The 21,685-nt window shown below is 33.1% G+C and overlaps 1 protein-coding gene and 1 long non-coding RNA gene across 2 annotated transcripts; one reads left to right on the top strand and one right to left on the bottom strand.

Annotated features, from left to right (window-relative positions):
- Positions 1-6,839, bottom strand: LOC130717281 (E3 ubiquitin-protein ligase RFI2-like). The gene is made up of 6 exons (XM_057567455.1): positions 6,485-6,839; positions 5,482-5,651; positions 3,359-3,420; positions 1,717-1,742; positions 1,241-1,625; positions 1-983 (listed from the first exon to the last, which is right to left on the bottom strand). Exons 1-6 carry the CDS (start codon positions 6,651-6,653, stop codon positions 512-514), a joined length of 1,284 nt encoding a protein of 427 aa, XP_057423438.1. The 5' UTR covers positions 6,654-6,839; the 3' UTR covers positions 1-511.
- Positions 6,840-10,984: 4,145 nt separating this feature from the next.
- On the top strand, positions 10,985-11,886 carry LOC130721573 (uncharacterized). The gene is made up of 3 exons (XR_009013513.1): positions 10,985-11,226; positions 11,296-11,387; positions 11,840-11,886. It is a non-coding gene; the product is annotated as an uncharacterized LOC130721573 (long non-coding RNA).
- The last annotated feature ends 9,799 nt before the right edge of the window (positions 11,887-21,685 follow it).

The raw sequence follows: 21,685 nt of genomic DNA, 5'->3' as shown, positions 1-21,685 counted from the left end.
TTTTATAACATCCACCAGACAAACCATTATTTTGAAAACCATCGTTAAATTACAAATATTTCGAGGTATGGCAGTTCTCATGACAGTTCCATACCTTGCTCGTTTCTTGCACAACAATTTACAAAATCACTCTCAACATGGGGTAGAGGTAAAGCATTTGAATGAGCATCATAATCAAACATAATACCTACCCCACTACAGATCCAACCACACCAGCTTCCATCCAACTGATTTATCACTTGAAATGACTGTCCATAAACCCAACTTCCCCAACTAGATACAGTCTTATTTTATGCCCTCCCAGGCAAATAAACAAGAGGAAGCAAATGTCCATCAAACTGCCACGTGGCGGCCAGAAAATCATTTCCAAGGCCAGCCAGTGTCTATAGTCTGCCATAACATGACAGGTCCAAATGGCAAAGCAATATGTTACATTTCTCAAAGCATACATAAGTTCTGATTTTCCATAGAAATGGTAGTTTGCTTCACAGTGAAACAGGACATGGGTGTATTACCGGTTTTGTGAAGGCATTCTATCTGATCCGTGCCTCGAGCGAAAGCTGCTGGACCTGGTAGCTGGGTCTGGCCTGCTGAAGGTCTGGTGGTATGCTCTCCAACCTGAATCTCTATCAACATGGTTCAGTGACAATGAAGGCAAGTGGTCTCTTTCCCACACATGGTAGCGGCTAGGTAGATGGTTTTCTTCTTGAAAATTGCGTCCTGATGAGCTGGGAGGGATCAGAAAGAAGCCGCCGCTTTGGTCTAGAGATGTGGCCACTGGTGCTAATGGAGCTGACCCGCCATGAATGCTGGGTCTTCGGGTTCCAGAAGCAATAGGTGTCCGCATTGTAGTTGAATTAGGAGGTTGCTGGGGTTGATAGTATGCTTGAAGAGCCTGGACTCTATCACGGGCCCGAGCATTGCTACCAGGATAAGGAGGAATCAATGAGGAAGCAACTGAACTCCCTGCTCTGGCAGCAGAACTGCAGAAATTAAATGTGCAGTGAATGTTGTACCCCAAAACATAAAATGCATTGAATATCAATCTTATTATGACCTAGAAAATTTTCATAAGCCAATGAAGATTCTGAGATACATGATTTATCATATATTAGTTTAATATAACAAAAAATATTGTGGATTTTAACGCCGTAAGACTGAAAATGAGTACATATGAGCAGGTAGTCAAGTAATCCATGCAAACATATGAATTTGAATAAGGTACATAAACTCTAAATACCTGTGACCAACAAGGAAGGGATGCATAAAAGATCCTGATCTCGGTACATCCGAACCACCCCTCACTGGCCTTTGATTACCAGGTGATACTGAGGGCTGATCAGCAGCCACCAGACGACTGCTTGCCGTAGAGAAAGGAGGGGAATGGTGTTCCCAACCGTGATAATGAAGATCCACAGCAGGAAACGTAAAGGAGGCTGGCATATCATTAGGCACAGATGAACCGTTCCAATGGTTGAAGTTAGAAGCCTCTGATACAGTTCCACCTGAATTGGAGGAAGATGGATGTATGGGCCCAACATAAGCAATATATGGGCAGTGATGACTACCAGATGATACAGCTGTATGTTCAGCAAAAATAGCATGTTGTCCCAACATATCATGATCTGCATCGCATCATTCCAGTAAATTAATATATTCAGTGCAGTGCAGTGCAGGTGTTAAAAAAATTGGAGGCAGATGAAAAAGGGATCTTACATGCAGTTTGTGAAAACTCCCCCTCCCTGGAAAAATCAGAAACATAAATATTAGTTGAATAAACATCCTAACACTTCCTCATGTGTGTGTGTGTGTGTGTGTGGGTAAAGGATAGTCTCTAAAAACTGCCTAAAATTCCAGAAACATTAAATGGTAACATCACTATTCAATGAGTAAGTGTAATCCCCCCCTAAACAATAAAATATATTGACATGAGGAGAAACATATTTGCTAGTTATATCATCAGGCAATCGCCTGTTTTTTAATAAGCGCATCCTTTTCTTTTGGGTACGCAGGTACTACGAGTCCTCACACTACCAACCAGCAGACATCGTCTTTCTCCGAGGAAGAGGGAAACATTATCAACTAGAATTCGGGACATCACTCCAACTATCTCTCCATTAGGTAGGATCTCTGTTGCCCAATCACTTATTTTATTTGTTGAGGAGAAACTGGCAAATCCCTAATGATACACCAGATCCGGCTCGGTTATTGTTAGATTGAATAAAATACACTTGAACATATCCATATAATACAGAAGATATAAATAGTATTTGTATTTACAATTTGTAAATTAAATTAAGTAGTTCTATTTGTACTGATTTATAATTAAGAAGTGAATGATCTATGAACATTTTTTAACTTTCAATGAAAGCATTTTTTGGCTGATTTTTCACTTAGCGTTAATATTATAATAGCATTAATGTTTTATTAGTTTGTCTCACAAATATATCATGGGAGGTCGTACTTAAGTTGACTAAAATGTGGGTAATGAGTTTGTGTATGGCCATCTAGGTACCAAGTGAGTAAAGGTATGGGCATTAAAGTATGGATATGGGCATTTTTTTTAAGTACGGGTTGGGGGACGGGTAGCCTTCTAAGATCCCACTCATTACCATCCTTATTCCCAAAGCACAACATGACAACCTCTTCTTTCTTTCTTTTATCCCCAGTTATGTTTAGCTGAATCTGCAAGTAGTACAAGTTAAACTCAAATGCCGGTTCACTGGAAAGTTGTCAATTTCTCCCAAAACTGGTTAAGTCCACTGTTTATGAGGATTCCGAATCGGGTATAACTATTACGCCAGAACTCAAAATCCGGATTCAAACAGATGGAAATGAAGTATTCTTATTGAAACAATTGCTTAATGGAAGGAATCAAGAAACCGACTTTTAAATATAGACTGATGCTACTCCCTACAAAATCTCAACGCTCCTCAACATTTGCACTGGTCTTTCTACCAGTTTTCTCTTATTTAGTAAAATCTGGTTCTAAAATATAACCAGAACTTCAGATTACTAATACCATCAGTAGCTAATCAACCTAAGCAGGTTTCACATTAAAACTAAACATATGATCTCAGCTAATCACTTCTAGTTGCAGCAAACACTTATAATATAGTTAATGTGAAATCAAATTTGATTAATTAAGTCAAATGTGGCCAAAGTCACATCTCAAACGGTACCAATAGTCTTCAAACCATCCTACCCAAAATCCATATACAACTTTTCTCATAATGCACAAGAACAGGAGTCTATACACTTCAAAGAACTCAAGAGTATGACAAATGACAAGCCTAAGTTTATGAATTTAAACAGAGATCAGTTTGTATGCACATTGTGGAATGTTAACTTTGCTTACTCAAATGGCGATGGAAGTCTTGCCAGGTTGCCAAACGGGCACCAGTGAACTCCAAAGGATTGCTGAAAACATTTTAGGGGGAAATATAGTCAAAATGGTAATAAAATATTATCAATCAATATAATGAAATGGAGAAATCATTCCAATTAAAATGGGTAATGAAAACCTTGAAAGTCCAACCACTTATAGAAAAATGGATTTCATCTAGATTTATCATTTATATACTACAAATGACAATGGAGAGAAATAATGCACCAGCAGATATTAGCAGTATTGTCAAATTGCGGCCATGGTGGCGCCACAGCAGAAATATGATAGGACACCATATAGGTTCTGTGATGTTGCAGGTTTCAGGAGGTAGGTTATAGCAGCCACCTTTACATAGGAAGCCATGTCATTCAATGGTGGAATGGCGCAAATGGAGGATAAATAAGGGTAAAATGGAGATGGATCCAATCAACCCAACCCATATTGGAGTTCTAACCGTGTCTGAAACCCTAAAAACATAACATAAACTCTCTTCTCTTGCAATTTCAACCATACGCTAACTCTCAATTGGCTTCATTCTCTCACTTCCGATCTCTTTCATCAATGGCTGCACAGTCTCTACTCATCGGCGGCCCTTTCTAGCAACCCACCTCCGGTGACTCTATTCTCCAGCCACCATCTATCTCTGGTGAATAAATAATTCTTTTTTCCTCCCTCTGAATTTTTTTTATTAACCTCATTTTTCTTTGATCTGGTTGTGCCTTTTCAGTCATGTTTCTCTGTTTTTTTCATATAGTCAATGTTTCTCTGTTCTCACTCTTTCAAATCTTTTTGTCACTTTTCTTTCTATTAAATTCTTCACCTTTTGATCCTTCTTAGTACAATGGGTGTAACACAAATTATAAGATCCACCCTCTTCTTTATTTTTCTTCCATTTCCCACACTTCCTTACTCTAATTTTTGTTTCCTACAGGTTTTATTTGATAGGGAGAAATGATTTGTAGTTCATAAATGTTTACCATGAATTAATACGAACCAGTGTTGTCAATCCCGGATAGCGGCTGACCCTAAAAGCGCTATAGCGGGATGACCGCTATGTAATTTTTTTGTTTGTATACTATAACTATATACATATAAATGATAAAAAATACTCAATTCATGGCAGCCATAATTAACATTAAAAAGTCATACGTGTCGTAAACAAAACATAAAAGGTAATCGAGAAGTTTAAGTCTCTAATTGCCAAACTAAATTGCCTAAAAACATGAAAGTTCGATATCACTTCCTCCTAAAACTAGACCATTTTCAGTATGTTCTGAAATACCTCCCCAGAATGCCCTAACAAGAACTTATTCTGGTTGTTATTGGGTAATTATCAGTTCCGCCAAATAGCACCGCTAAGGCTACTATTTCCTCCGCTTTAGCAGCCGCAACAGCTGCTACACTGAACTGCAACGCTAGCGCCGCTATGGCGCTATAGCATGCTATTGACAACCCTGAATTACGAACTATACGTGGCACAAAATTCATTTTTTACCGACCACATGAATGGTTATTTCCCCCACACTAGTTGGTGATTGATATCTGATTGGCTATATAATATGTTCATGAAGTTTTCACGAAATTTTTTTTGAGCTAAATAGCTATACTCTTTAATAGGATACCTGGTGACAAGTGTTTGACGCGTTTTGTATCGTCAGCATCAGAAACATGTCAGACGCTTTGACATCTGGACAAAGAAATGTTCATGCTTCATAGATAAAAGGCACATAGCTAACCACCCTCCCCAGAAATTTCAAGGAAAATCCTTTTAGATGAAGCCAAGCATTAAACAAGTTTACAATTTTACACACGTGCACAGTCCAAAAAGCACACAAGGTGAGATGAGCAAATATTCATGGTACAACACTATATGAATATCTAGGATTATTTTACTTAAATCTAATCTTGATCACGACCCACCCATTATGACTGTATGATCAGGATCAATGCCTTACATGAGAGCACGCTCTAACCAAATGTGCTTCTTATATAAACAAACATAGATAACCATTGAAGGAGGTATATTTATACTGAGTTCTTCTGCAAGAATAAAATAGAATTCCAATGAAATACAAAATTAACAGGACAATTACCAATTCAGAGTAGCTGAGATCATACAGGTCCTCATCATATGTCCAATCATCCATGTTGAATTCTGGATATGACCGACCACCATTGGCATAAAGCCACTGACCCTTCTCAATCTTCCGACAATTAGGGCATTGCATTGCCCCTTTTATATTGAATGCTGATCCAATGCAATCTACATGGTATGCAAAAAAAAAATTAATAAGCATAAGAATATGATACCATGTGGCATGTGGATGGAACCTGATGAAAGCTAGAAGTTTTGCCATAAAACAAGCATGAGTGTTGTGGTTGCAGCAAAAACAAGCATGATAATACATATGTATCAGTGCCTTTGTGACTAAGTTTTTCATTGAAAGACAATGAAATCAGATACTCAGGACTCCTCATTGTGACAAGACCTACTAATGAGCAGTCAATACATACTGCTAAACATAAGGCAACTTCAATACATATGCCAATCAGAAATTCCACCAGATTTATAGCTAGTCAAAATATGACAATTAAAAACCCTTCGAGCAATTCAATACAACCCCCACAATAACAACTTTGGCATAAATAAAGATGATTCCTACCAACTGCAAATCTTGAAAACGAATCTATTACAATCCCATCATAAAATCTAACTTCACCAAAACATCGTCAAAACGACCGATCGAAATTGCAAATACCAGTTCAAACTTAATAATTTCCAAAGCAAGATACACACATCCAATCAACCATATTTTGCCGTTTGTCGCGACAAGATTTTCACAATCAGCTGCCCCTTTTGGATTGGTCACAATCATTTAAACAAACAAACAATTGGATCCTGTAATCTAATAAACTCTCTCTATCCTGTAACCCCAAATGAACAAAGCCAATAATCATGTCATCTAGAATAAGAACCATGCAAAGTAACAGAATTCAGATCTCAACAATTCCAGTTCAAATATATTCAATGTTCTAAATCATGATGGCAATTCAATTGTATTAGCATGCATTCAAGAAGAGAGAAATTGAAGTTACCCAGATGAAATTGATGACCACAATGAAGCTTAGCCCAGGATCTATCCCCATTGTCAGCAACAACCTCAAGGCAAATTGAGCAAGACACTGAACCGAAACCCTTGGCTCCGCCACCATCTCCTCCATCTACCACTTGATTATCCTCGTCCTCGTTGTTACCAAGACCCATTACATGAAGAAGAAAAAACCCTAAAATTGAGAAGAACCAACAACAACGTCGTTAATATTGAAATTCGTCGTTAGGACAGGATGAGAATGCTTCGGAGATTGTTTAGGTGAGATCTAAGTCTTGTTTGGTTTGTGTTTGTTTTCAATCAAGGAAGAGAAAGGACCAACAATGTCTTTTTCCCATTTGTGTTTGGATTTTTTTATTCCTGGTGCTACTTTGATCAAATTGACCATATATTTCTCATTTTAAAAATAAATAAATTAAAATTGTTTGTTAAATCTTATCTTATCTTATCTTATCTTAAACAAAAAGTGACAACTCCGATAAGTGTTACATTCTCATTCTATATCTTACTGCATAAGTTTTCTCTCAAATATTATAATTAGATGGATGATGTCATATTTATATTTTCTTTTAGTAATTTAAATATTAAATAATTTCATATTTTCAAAAATAATTAATATATTAATATTACATTTAATAATTATTAATCGCGTTAGAATAATTAAAAAAATCAAATGTGACTTTTTTCAAAAATAACTATTGTATTAATTTGACATTTAATAGTTTTAATGACATTATAATAATTAATAAAAATCAATTGTGATTTTTCTACCATTAAGATATTTGATGAGAAAGCTTTTTTTAATGATTATGGTTATTTTTTATATAAAAAAATTAAATGTAATATCTTACGTTCAAAACGATATCAAACATGCCATGTAAAAATTGATATCAAATAGTTTTAAAGGATTAATTTGAAAATTAACTTGAAAATTTTGCATTTTATGTTTTCGTATATACATCTAGAAGATTAAGATGGTTTTGGTATAATGATTCAAAGCATAACAAATCAGAAAAAAAAAGGAATTAGAATATAACTTGGATTAAAAAAAACTTAAATAGCTAATATACGAATTTAAAAAAGAAAAAACGAGAGAAGAAATATGAAAATGTCTAATGTATGCCAGCATTTGGTAACTTATTTCATCACTGCATGACGCAGGATCAATACTAGTATTTTGCAATAAGTTATTGAATGCTCAAGTGGTAAGAGCTATGAGACATATGAGTTGAGGTGGGGAGGTCTAGGGATCAATTCCTGGAGAGAACAATTTATCTTTTCAATTTACCCAAAAAAATATTGTAATAAAAAAATCTCGTAAAAAGGAGCAAAAGGTGTTGTATTGGTCTAGTGACAAAAATATGGATGGAAACACAGGGACATAAGAAGGGAAGTTGAATTGTGTTCGTGCAAACCTTAATGGTTTTGACAACTTTAAATTATATTTTCTAAAATTCTTCTCGCACCTTCTTGGGTTTGATGACAATGGATGATAGATAAGCATGATGCAAGAAAGTAAACATTGAAAGACGCATAAAATTTTATCCCGGTTCATCCAACATGAGCTACATCCACTCATTGGTCTACCACTAAGATTTTCACTATAAAGAGTATTAGCATGACTCCTTCTTTAACAAGCATGATAGGGATTTCTCCCAGATTTTTTTGATCCAGCCTCTCCAAGTTGTTGAATATTGTTCAAGACTCCTCCCATGTGTTCTTTAATCTAACGTCTTCGCGTTGTTGAGTATCCTTGGGACTCCTCTAAAATGTTATTTAATCCAACTTGTCCAAGTTGTTGAGTATTCTCGAGACTTATACCAAGTGTTCTTTGATTCTACCTCTCCAAGTTGTTGAGTACTCTTTGTCCAAGTCACTTCAGACTTAATAAGTTTTCATTGTCCAAACCTCTTCCGGCTCAACAAGTATTCTTTATCCAAGCCTCTTCAGGTTTAAAGAATATTATTTGCTCCAACTTCTTCAAGTCGTTGAGTATTCTCCATGACTCCTCCCAAGTGTTCTTTCATCCAAACTCTTCAAGAAGTTGAGTTTTCTTGTTTGAGACACTCTAGAGTATTCTTTTCTAAGCCTCTTCAAGCTTTCAAGTATTTGCAGGACTTCTCTTTTCAGTAATGGATGGGTGCTCAATTTATACTAGATTGCAACCTTCTGGAGTTTTTAGAGGATAAAGCTAAATATACATTGAATTCTCTCTAATCCTAACTTCTAATTTAGATCAATCTAGATAAAAATATAGTACATATAATTGACCTCAACCACTTCCTACGTTTCTATCAAATGCTAGTAATTAGATATTTTGATTGAGTTTTTCCTCCCTTTCTTTTTCTTAAAGGTATGTCATAGATCTTCAATAGACATATCAACCTCTTGGTGTCTTGTACTTGGTTGTCTTCAGATAATCTTCATTTTTGCACCAACACACACACGATCTTCAACTTGAATCCTTCTTTTTATATCTTCATGAGATAGATATGACAGTTGTATTCTAAGGTTAAAGTTCTTCCTTTGATGAGTCATGGCTTGAGGCTTTAAGGACGTGACATCTAGTCTTGCTTCAACCTTACTCATTAAGTTTCAACGATTCTTTTCTTCAACGACTCTTTTACTTTGAAGACATTAAGCTGGCTTGAATGAGAAAGATAGCTTCTTCAGTCGATTTATTCTTCTTCGTCTCCTTGTTGTGTATAGATTGAATATGACGTTTGACAGCTTATAAGGAGACTTCTCAATAAATTGATATCAACAGTATCCTAGGAAATGTATGCAGTCTATGCTTCTTCTTTTTTTGTGAAGAGAGCTATGTTGACGAGACTTATGACAACATATGTTGACTTTTTTTTTTGCAACCTTTTGAATTTGAACATTATAGAGTGTGTACAACCATTTGATTGTATTGCATAAGTGTGGACTATATCTTCAATAAACTCACACTTTCAGCGTACTAGATATTTGGCGTACCACATCTTCATCGTACAATACTTTAGATTTTCTGAGACGATGATGTTTCATGTTGTGTGTCGTCTGATGGATATTTCAAGTTTGTATGCACTTTGTATGACTTTGTAAATCTTGCTTCATGGTATCTTCATTAAATGCTTTGGTTTTGTGCGCATTTGTCAAACAACAGAGCTATGTGCATGTTTGATAGACGATAGAGTTGACGTCTGCTTATTGTCTTCAAAGCTTGTGTTGTCATTTAGCTTCATCTCTTCTCGTTGCATGATCTCTATACATGTATCTAATTAAAACTATGGACACATAAGATCATTAGCCTTTATAGCTTTTTTTGTCATCATAAAAAATAAGAACATGGAATAGGTAGGATATTTTTTGACCTAACACTAAAAATGGAAAACTTATTTTTTCATTGACGGGTGTAAACCGGTTTTAGAAACTATGATTGTTCCTCCCAATAGATAGCTTTTCAATGTTCGAATTTGTTCATTATTCTTACGGAATATCAAACTTGCATACCATTGCTATTTGACTCGGACCTAGTTAGTGATAAACTTTTAATTGATAATAGTAATTTGAGCATTACACATTATATTTGTTTACTTTTTTATATGAACAAATTGTTGTGTGAGATTAAAATTGTATGAACAATATAAATATTGTGTACAAATCAAAATGCTATTAATATAGATACCAAGTACCAAAATTCTACAAACCACATTTTATATATATTTATATTTTCAGTTGCATTTTTTATATTTTGTATGAGTATGATTTTTTATTGTGAGATTAAATTTGTATGAACAATACAAATATTGTGTACAAATCAAAATGCTATTAATATGAATCCCAAGTAATACAATTCTACAAATCACATTTTATATATATTTATATTTTCCAGTTGCATTTTTTATATTTTGTATGAGTATGACTTTTTTTTACTTAAAAGTCGAACTTCATCAAAATAGGAAATGTAAAATGTCTGAACGAATACAAGAGATGAAACAAGATGGGACATCAACCGACCAAATTTAGTAGAATTTTTTCATATTCTACCTTAATGCACCTAATTTTTGTTAAATTACATAAGTAATGTTTTAAATGTTACCTCATATTTAATTTTTATACTTCAATTAATGGCGGTTAATAAAAATCAACTATTTTTTTAAATATTTGAAACCCTAAGTAGTATCCATAGTATATACATTTAGGAAAAGATCTCAGCACAGTCATCGCTTACTTGGCATCATCTGATTGGTTAATATCAGGAAAAATCCTACATGGCACTCAATCCTTCCTTCTTCTTATCCTACACCTTTCTCCTTATCCTTCACTCATCTCTCCTTAACCACATTGATTCTAAACGCGTTTTACATCTCTGCCGTTTCAACCTTCATTCGCAATTACATATTCTGCCGTTTCAAACTTCATTCGCGATTGTCAAATATGAGTACGAACATATTTGCCGATTACGCACGTCGATTTCATCTCTGCCGTTTCTACTATGGATTCCCGATTACATCTCTGCAGATATTTTTCTCTCATCGCTCCCTCCCTCTCTTCCCCTTCAATCGAATCTCTCATGGCCCCTTCCAATTCCCCTTGAATCGCATCTATCTTCCCCTCTCGGTTCCTGTTTCGAATCTGTGTAACTGAGATGTTTATGGGTGGCATAGAATTGATGGATTCGACTCTGTGTAAATCGCCCCTCCCGGCTTCATTCCTCTCAACGCCACGACGGCGACACCGCAGGTATTCAGGCCTTAATTGATGTATGTTTCAGTGCCTGTATTTTGATTTTGATAAATTTGTGGTTTGCAGGCCGATTCTCTACATCAGATACAATACCTGATGTTTCGTAGAAACCCTAAATCAGATTCAGGCAGATGCTCTACATTATATCCTCCATCAAGGTAAGAGCTTTGATGTTTATATCAAATCCTGATTCTCTTAGTTAGTAAATTCCTCACAACCTCAGACATTGTTTCATATCTGTTTTGTTATTTCAGGGTGATTTTGTTCCTTTTTTTTTCCTTGGCTTTGCAGTATTATTTTACTCCTGACTGAATTTACTCCTGAGCCCCAACGTATTGCTTATAGTTTACAGCATATACAAATGATTCATACAGAAATCACTACCATCTAATTCTGAGTACCACTACTAGCAAATTATTTTAGAGCCTCCATTAGGATGTGTTTGAAACCGCAGATGATAAGTTTTATATGCTCTGTTTTGTACTTCAATTGCCAGTCCACCCTACACTTTGAATTTCAATTGCTATATAGTTATGGACTAGATTCCCCTTATACTATTTCAGCCATATTTATGTTTATGATTTAACCAATTTCTCTATCTTGACATCAGACATAAGCTTGAGGATTCCCCCAAATTTTATTTTCACCATTATGCCTCAAGTGATATCAACATTTGGCGGGCTATTGTGGTGATCCTTATAGTTTTCGCACTTCGCTCTACCTTCCTTTTCTTTCCTCTTTGTTAGGGTTTCATATTCAAATAATCACTCAACAAAATCAATATCTATGGATTTAATTTCATTTGATTTGCATTGCAGGACTACTGAAGAAAATTTAATTGTTGATCCAGTGGAGGCCCCTGAGATTATTGATGATCTTGAGCTTCATCAAGAAGAAGCTATTGACATCAAAGACATGGAGGTCAACAAGCACAAGTTGACCAGGCGCATTAATCAGTTCAAGGTACGTTTTTTTTGTTCTCAAAATCTTCATGAATTAAGTTTGGGTTTTTGTTGTTCATGACTTCTGGTGGCTTTTGTTCGCATCTTGATTTCTTCGTTTCTGGGTTCCTTTTTTTCATTGGGTTGAATCACTTGCAATTACTCTAAGTTTGAATTTTTTGAGTCTATGAATTGATTAGGTTTTGGTATGTGTCAGGTATCTGTCTCTCATGTAAAATCTGTCCATTTCCTTTTACCTTTTTTTTTGTGAAATCTGTACAGTTCCTTTTACCATTTAACATCCACTAAGGTGTATTTTCTTCTGTAAATAATATTTACAATGCGTGCATCTGTGCCTATTTTCAGTGCTTTGAAGGAGGTTTGATCTTTCCAAAGTGAAATATGACGTGTCTAATGGAAGGTGGATCAAGCTTCAGAACCCAAGAAGCAAGAAGGTTTAATCATTGATTCCCTCTTTGGTTTTGGCTTGCAGTTGTAGGGCTTGAGACTGGATGGTGTCACCGTGAACTGCTGAAGCAGTTGAAACTGCTTCCATTTTCAGGTACTATTTTCATTTTCATTGTCTAATTTTCTTAATCCTTCTGTGCCACCACCATGGTATGCAGAGCTACTGAAACCTTAATCCTTCATTGTCTCATCTCTTAGACTTTAGTGTTTTTGAATTTGAATTTGTTCTTGACCATAAATTACTCCCTCCATTAATTGATTACTTGACTGATAAGTTTAATTTAATCGTTTATTAATTTTGAATTGAAAAGGATACTCAATCTCTAATTCCTTTATGCTGATTCCCTAATTTTAGTGTCCATTAGCAAAGTTGTTGATTTTGTTTCCTTATATGAATTGCTAAATTTACTTACTTTTTTCCATTTAAAACAACTTTTTAAATTTGAAATTCTATCTCTTAATCACGCCCAATTAACTCTGATTTGTGTAACAGCTGCTCAAATGCAATTTAAAATTCCAATCCTATTTTCCCCGGAAAATTTGGCCGTGCGTTTTTTTTGTAAATAGCAAAGTCCTATTTTCATCCCTCCACCCCTTCCCTTCATCTGGCTCCAGTGTTTTCTTTTCATTTGCTTTAAACTCTTTTTTTTACTGTTGCTCTCTATCTAGGATTGTTTCAGATTTCTGGTGGTGGTGCTCGCTTCAATGCAGGGGCAAGAAAAGAGAAGAATCGACATATCAGAGTTGCAATTTAGCTGGTATGAAAGAAGGTATGGCTATAACAAAATAATCTCAAAGCAAAGGTAGCCTCACTGTTTGCTCTATGGTTCATCTTTTACAAACCTGTCATTCTTTTATGTGTTTTCTTCTTTTATTTTCCTAGTTGTGTTTCCTCTCTGGCTTATTACCCGTGCATTCCTTGCTTTTCTGAAGCATTAGTTTTTCATGACTAATGGATCTGCTCATATTCATATCAGCTAAATTCTTGTGCTGCAACTCTTAATTATAGTTAGCTTTTCTCATGTTTGGTATTTGATCAAAAATACAGATTGTTGATGGGGGAGGGATAATATGTACTTGGTTTTTGTATTGCTGATCTGTTGTTGGTTTCCCTTGCAATAATTTGCAAGATAAAGTGCATAGATGCACCGATTAGTGGCTCAAATCTTCATAGTATGAAGCACCCATAGGAGCAGCTTGGCTCTCTCTCTACGGTCCTGAGGGCTCGGCCAAGGCTTCCGCTTTCGCTTGCATCGATCAGTAATCTCATGATCGATGAGATTGGTGTTTGCTTCATTGGTATTTAACCTTTTGATTCCTCTTTCCTCCACCCTCTTATGTTTGTTTTCCTTGCTATAATCATGCCAACCTCTTATGAAGAATTGTTATTCTGCCTCTAAATGTTGCTCCTTTGTGCAAAAAAGGCCAATTGTTTGTGGATGAAAAACATCTTTTTTTAGTTTTTGTAACTCTTAAATATTGGCTCCTTCTAGGTAACACTTTTTTCCACTCGATCACCTTTTCTCCCCTTCCGATTCTTCTAGGTAACATGTTGCTTGCACTCACTTTATGTATACTAAATAAAGACTGCTTAAACTAATAGCATTGGAATACTAAAATTACATTATATAAATATGAATCCATAGTATATAGCAAGAAGTTTAGGACCACCATCAATTTAATATGTCAAATAATATATTCTGAAGACCGCATGGTATATTATACTGACGGACTGATCATAGTCTAGCTAGCACCATCCACTTCCAGATCATATAAATACTAAGTTAGTAATTTAGTCAACAAATTCAACCAATTAGGCATTGGAACAAGGCATTATAATACTATGGTCAATAAGAATTGATTATTTATTGTGTTGAAGTGTTTGATGCCATGTTAGCTTACTATCAAAAAGAAAATCAGATTATTGACTACTACTATAAGGCTTCTTTTATATATATATATATAGCCTATATTGACTTTATGTTCTTAATTGATCGGACTAATCACACAAAGCTGAAGCCTCCTTATTTTGATCCTCTTGAATGTTCTAAGTATTGCTTAAGTCATATTAGTTCTCAGGCCAGTCCATTACTTTTTTTGCATTTCTGAGAAACAGGGTTTGTCCTTTTCGTTTATATTAATTATCATTCATATTCATTTTTTACAGCTTCTTCTTACATCAATTCTTAGTGATGCATTCTTGGTTCCTATTCTAATGAGCCCTATGGGAACTGATGATTTTGCACTTTTCAAGCCTACTTTGAGGTTGCTAGAGTCACAACTCACAAACAAATTGTTCAGTGTATTTTCACATGATCTCAACAACGTTCTTTTTGGTTTTGTTTATATATGGTTTTAGTGGGCTGATTTTTTCCCTGATGATATAGGGGAACAAAAAAGTTCTGTGTTACCTAATCGGAAGATAAAAAAAAGTTTTCTTTTTTGACCCTGATGGTATTGCATTTAAATTTTGGCAACTAAAATGCAATTTGATAAAATGCTTGCTTTGTATATCCCTTTTTTTATATGGTTCATCCATGCACCAAAATAATGTTGTGTACTGATCATGGCTATCATTCTGTTCTAGGACCAACCCAAATATACTTGGTTTAGGGAATCATTTAGGGAAAGGTAATTCTTTTCATTTATAATTTTTATGTTTGATTGAATGGACTTTGTTTCAGGTTTTAATTTGATTTTTTTGTTATATTGAATGGATTTTGATTCATGATTCATTTTTATTTTTAGATTTCATTTGTTTTATGTATACTTTATTTTGTTTCACTCTTTATTAGTTCTCTTATAAGTTCGACTGTTGTTTAGAATTTGTCCTTTTGTTATCATGATTTACTGGAGTCTATGGAGCAATAGACATTAGTATCATGTTTTGAAAATAATGTCTCAGATTTATCTTGATAAAAATAATATATGAGCTGCAATACATCATACAAAGCTAATTACATATCCATTATGTTTCATTTTCAACTTCCGTCTTTGAGGTTCTTAATATATATATCTAATAGTGCATGTAATGAAACAAACCTGATTCATTTTTTGACAATCGAGTGTCAGAGCATATTTTGTCTGTAAGTTCAGTCCTGTCTTTTTTGTTTCAGTGCTTGCTATTACATATGTTGTTCATATTTCAATCATGGTTGAGTGATGGCAAATGTTTTAATGATTTCCACACCCTGAGTTGTAATCTACCATCAAAGTGTTTTTTTCTGCTTCTGCATCCTAACTTTGAATATTCATTTGCTATCCTCATAAGCCTAAAGAGTAATAATGCTAACAGAGAAACAGTTGATCAATAAATGAAGTTTTTATGGTATAATGATTTACTAAGTGTGTCTAAGTCCATCATATGGGATTAGGCTTGATTATTGTTGATGACTAGATTTTACTCTGGTCATAACTGAATCGAATTCCATCTTCTATAATTATTGGCACTGCTTACATTATGGTAATTATAATTGTAAATGTCCCTTTTCTTGAACATTAGGTGAATCAAATTCTTCATTATAATTGTAAATGTCCCTGCATCGTGTTGTTATTTGAAAGAAAAGTACCTTAAGTTTTAAAGTATATTTGGGCTTTTGTGAAGTGGTTTTGTTAATGAAAATTGGATAATAGATTTGAATTTTCACACACTATGCAGGAGGCTAGAGGCTGATAGGTTCTTCGCAAGCAACTTAAATGCGCATGTATACTCCAAGAAAATGCTAGAATGGGTGAACATGACCAAGAGCCTGAATGATGTGATTGATGAATTTGTCCATCTATTGGCATAGACCAATAAGTTTGGTCAAGTTGTTAGAACCATGTTCACTGATTAGCTGGATTATGTTGTGTTTATGTAATTCTTGCTCTGGCAGCATTAGAGAAATATACATGTTTTCATAGTATCGTTGCAGTAATTATTCTCTTTCAAGAGTATCATTCTATCTATCAGTATATAGAATCAATGTTTTGCTTTAACCATCATCATGTTCTATGATACATTGGACTCTCATATTGACCATGCATGCATGCAGGAACATGGCTGTATGCCATCAAGAAGAAGCAGCTTGAAAAGAGGGTAGATAATTTAAACTAGGAGCAATGCTGATTGGTCCCATAATTTGAAAAACATCAAGCTGCTAGAGGGTAGATAATAATCTAAGATATTTGTTCAATTAAAAAATCAGTGTTGGGGTAGCTAAATTAGTGCGCACTTTAAGTTCTAATGTATTGGTAATCTATCTAAGTGAATAAGTGATAATTGGTGATTTTTTTTCCTTCTCTCTTAATGTGAAATCTACCAATGGGTTTGAAATTCTTTATGGTTGTTTGTATAAATTTTCTCTATCTTTTTAGTGCTAAGACTTAAGGCTGGAACCTCATTCATTTTGCTATGATGCTTTGATCTATGATAATCTAATATATTGTACGTAGATTAAAAAAACATATATTTGACATTTGTTTATATTTAAAATATAGAGTAAAAAGGTCTCACATGATAATCTAATATATTGTACGTAGATTAAAAAAAAACATATATTTAACATTTGTTTATATTTAAAATATAGAGTAAAAAGGTCTCACGGTGAGGGGGAATACTTTACTTGAGATTTAAATTTACATTTAAGTCTAAAAACAATTCAAGCTTTGTTCTATGGAAAGTTCAGCAAAGTGTCTTTCATTCAAACACTTATGGAATACAAAAAATCTAAAAATAAAGAAGTTGAGACGGTTATTCCCTACTTTGCTATTCATGTGTACAATGAGTAGACCAAATTTTGTTTGGAATGCTACATGGAGATTACTAGCTGATGGAATTTTTGCATGAAAGAAGGTGAATACTTCAAATATCAGGTTGTTCCAAAATATTATTTTTGTGGGTTTTTTTATTTTATTTTATCACCTCAGTTATCTAATTAATCATTTTAATTTGTATTTAACGTTGTCATTTTCAAATCTATGTATAGACGATGATCATTTGCAAAATTTGTGTTTGTTTTTTTATTGAAAAAATACTCCAACGAAATGGTAAATTTCTAAAAGATCATAGTTGTTTACCATATCTGATATTTGATGATGTGGATTGGTTTCAAAACAAGTTCATAGTAGAAGAGCTTAACTATAATAAAGAAGAAATTGAAACTAAACATGCATCCTTTCTAAATATGATGATAGTTGAACATAATGGTGTATATGATAACATAATGCAGTGAATGTTGTCTAATAATGGCAAATTTTTCTTTTTGTATGGCTATGGAAGAACAGGAAAAACTTTCGTCTGGAATACTTTATATGTAGCCATTCATTCAATGAGTATGATTGTTCTGAATGTAGCTTCAAGTGATATTGCTTCATTGTTGTTGCCCAACGGAAGAGCAACACATTTAAAATGTTGCATTCCTTTGCAGACCGATGAAAGAACTACTTGCAACACCAAACAAAGTAGTATAAGAGCAAATTTACTTAAGAGGAAGCTCCTATGTTAAATGAAGCTCCTATGGATGAAAGAACTATATTTGCTTCATTGCGTGCTAAATTGATTATTTAGGATGAAGCACCTAAGTTAAATAAGAATTGATTCGAGGCACTAGATACGACTTTGTGAGATATAATGAGACAAGAAGACGAAAGCAACATGGACAAGCCATTTGGCGGTAAGGTTGTAGTTCTTGGTGGTGACTTCAAACAAATTTTATCAGTCATTCCAAAAGAGGGAAGACAAGACATCGTATCGGTTGTGGTTAACTCTTCTGATCTTTGGAAACATTGTAAACTTCTAAAGCTTACTAGAAACATGAGATTAGGCACAGTAGGTTCACCATAACATGCATCAGAGATAAGAGAAGTTGCTGACTGGATTCTCAAAATCGGTGATGGTGATTTCTATTCAAGTGAGCGTGGTGAATCAGATATTGAAATTCTAGCAGATCTTTTAATATTCAGGTGAAAATCCTCTTCTCGATCTGGTTGATTTCACATTTCCCAATTTGGTGCATAATATGAAGATTGACAAGTTTTTGGAGGAACAATGCATATTGTGCCCTACCTTGGAATCTGTTGAGAATGTTAATGATTTCATCCTTGAATTTCTTCCAGGTGATACTGATGAGGACACCGAATACGAGTCAAAGTGGTTTACTATTGAGTTCTTAAATGATATTACATGCTCTGGAATACCGAATCACAAAATAACATTGAAGGTAGGTGCTCCGATAATGCTTTTAAGAAATATAGATCAAGCAACTGATTTATGCAATGGGACGCGACTAATTGTGTCTGATCTTGGAACAAATGTTACACGTGTCACTGTACTAACACGAACTAACAATGGAGATGACATTTTCATTCCAAGAAAGGACATGGTGCCATCTGACTTAGGTTACCTGTTTAAGTTTGAAAGACGTCAATTTTTTATCAGTCTGTGTTTTGCAATGACTATAAATAAAAGTCAAGCCCAGTCATTGTCCCATATTGGCTTATACCTTTTTCGTCCGGTCTTTACACATGGCCAATTTTATGTAGCTCTCTCAAGTGTAAGGTTAAGAAATGAACTCAAATTATTAGTTATGGGTGCAGAAGGAAAGGTGAGAAACAAAACGGAGACTATGGTTTACAAAAAAATGTCTAGCAATATATGGGATTTGTAATCGTTTTGCAAATTTAGTAATTTAATTGTCTATTTTCAGCTGAATTATCAAATACAAATTAGTTATATCAAATTTCTCACCATTTGTTATCTAATTTTTAAACTTATATTATTTATAAGATTATTAGATTTGAACCTTTTGTATATTGAATTTAAAATAAGATAGATGAAGAGTAAAATTTAGTTTATTTGAAATTTCAATAATGACTAATAGATGATCATTTATTTTGGCCTAAAAAAATTTCTAATAGGAAAATTAACGTGATTGCGTAGAAAGAAAGAAAGAAAGAAATTTTTTTTTAAATAAGAAATAAATAAATTTATTAAAATTTGCAAGATTTACATAAACCGAAATATTTAAAAAAAAAACAAACTCTTATTTAAAATAAACATAATACTATTAACTAAAAACTAAATCTTTTTGAATGTTGAGATTTGGTTTAAATTTTAAATAATTTATGATTATCCCATCAACTTATTTAAAATAGGATGCCAAGTCAAATCCGTAATTACTATTATATTGATGATAAATTATTCAAACCATTAAATTAAATTTTGAATGTTAGGATTTGGTTTTAATTTAAATCATTTCAAAATGAATTACGGCATAATGCACTTTAATGCACAATTTGATGGGAATTAATACTATTTGACTATTTTATGCATTAAATAGAAATTATCGTTCCTGAAGGAAAATATGTCTTTTTTAATATGCATATTAGGTGATATTTATATGATAATTTCAATATCTTTAAATATCAATATGTATGTAATTTACTTAAATGAAAGAATAATTAATTTTAAGTTTTAATTTTTTCGTAAATTATATTATTTTTTCGTTTAGATTTAATATAAAATTATTGGTAGGAAAATAAAATTTTTAATATTTTGTTTTAATAATTTTGGTTTAATATTTTTAAGATTTTTATCATTATTTTGGTTTAAATATTTTATGAATTAAATGGCAGCGACAATTTCAAATTTGTTTTAAAATGTGTATTTACGAAGTTTTTTTTTGAACCGTATTTACGAAGTAAATAAACATAAAATTCCGTTTGTTTTTGCCCTGATTATCATGGCTTTATAAAAATGGAAAAGATATACATTACTAAATTAGAATTCAAATTTGAAAATTATTTTAATTTTGAATCTTTTTTCAAATAAATAAAATATCAAATATTAAAAAAAAAACATTAAAATTTAAAATATATGATATATAAAATCAACTTATGACTGAAATCAATTTCATTCACTTAATTTCGTATTCTAAAATCAACTTATGACTGAAATTGTGTTCCTATTTGTTGAAAAATTAGTCAACACATTACATATTTACATAAATTACTAATCAAAATTAATCAACATTTCAAAGATTTAGAAATATTTTAAAATAATAAATATAGAAACTTTAAAAGGAAGTAAATTTAATTGAATTATGAAAATTTAATTATACGTTAATATTCAGTCAAAAACTCAAAATTTCAATTAACTCTATTATTGACTGTTCTATTCTTTAATTAGTTTTAATTTATTTTATTTTAGATTATGGTTCTTAAATAAGCATTATAATTTTCAAATTTAAAATTAAGCTAATTTGTTCTTTTTTACTTAATTTATTCATAAACTTTCTTTTTTAGATATACATCATATTTTCTAAAATATTTGATATATTTAAAAATGTATTTTTAGATAAAATTAACTATCAAATCTTTATTTCTAAATTCATACCATAATTTTTAATTAATTAAAAATTATCATGTATTTAAGTAGAAAGAAAGTGATAAATAAAATGCTTAATATTACAAAAATGAAATGTGCAATTGTTATGTGGCATCATAATATCATGGTTTTAGCCACTATTTTGAATTCTTCTCTGTTTAAATTATTTCTACTGATTAGTTCTTTCTCATTTCGTTGGTTTCCCTGTAACAAAAATTAAAAGACATCATTATTTGGACGTGGCAAGGTAAATGCAGAGGAGAAAAAGATCGAGGACGAGAGGAGGTGAGTGGGAGCGTAGGTGGGGGAAGGGGAAGGCATGTGGGGGAAGAGAGAGGTGGTGGAGGAACAAGGGTTGAGAGAGACGAGCATGGGAGGAGAGGGCGGAGAGCATTATTGTAACATTCCTTTTTTTTTTCTCAACAGGTCACTACCACCTGCTATAGCAGGTAATTTAACTCTTTTATATATGAAAAACCTATCACTATCTTTCATCCTGGAAGCCACTTTTAAATAATATTAATTTTGAAGTATGAGAATATGAATTTATTTCATAAATTTGAAATTACCTAAAAATTTATGCAATAAGAATGAATTTACCGTAATTCAAAATAAATAATTATATTTCAAATCGAGTAATTAATAAGAATGTATTTATATCTATTTGAAAAAAGAAGATATT

This window comes from Lotus japonicus, chromosome 5 (genome assembly GCF_012489685.1).
Source record: "Lotus japonicus ecotype B-129 chromosome 5, LjGifu_v1.2".
Taxonomy (NCBI): Eukaryota; Viridiplantae; Streptophyta; class Magnoliopsida; order Fabales; family Fabaceae; genus Lotus; species Lotus japonicus.
Note: the sequence above shows the minus strand (reverse complement) of the source record. Positions and strands in the feature narration are given on the sequence as shown.

Bases quoted from the DNA above. Each gene is read 5' to 3' on its own strand.
- LOC130717281 (XM_057567455.1), bottom strand. From the start codon at position 6,653: ATGGGTCTTGGTAACAACGAGGACGAGGATAATCAAGTGGTAGATGGA. The intron at 3,421-5,481 runs GTAATTGTCCTG...AAATGTTTTCAG, and splicing joins ATCTCAGCTACTCTGAATTG to CAATCCTTTGGAGTTCACTG. The intron at 984-1,240 runs GTATTTAGAGTT...TAATTTCTGCAG, and splicing joins CCCTTCCTTGTTGGTCACAG to TTCTGCTGCCAGAGCAGGGA.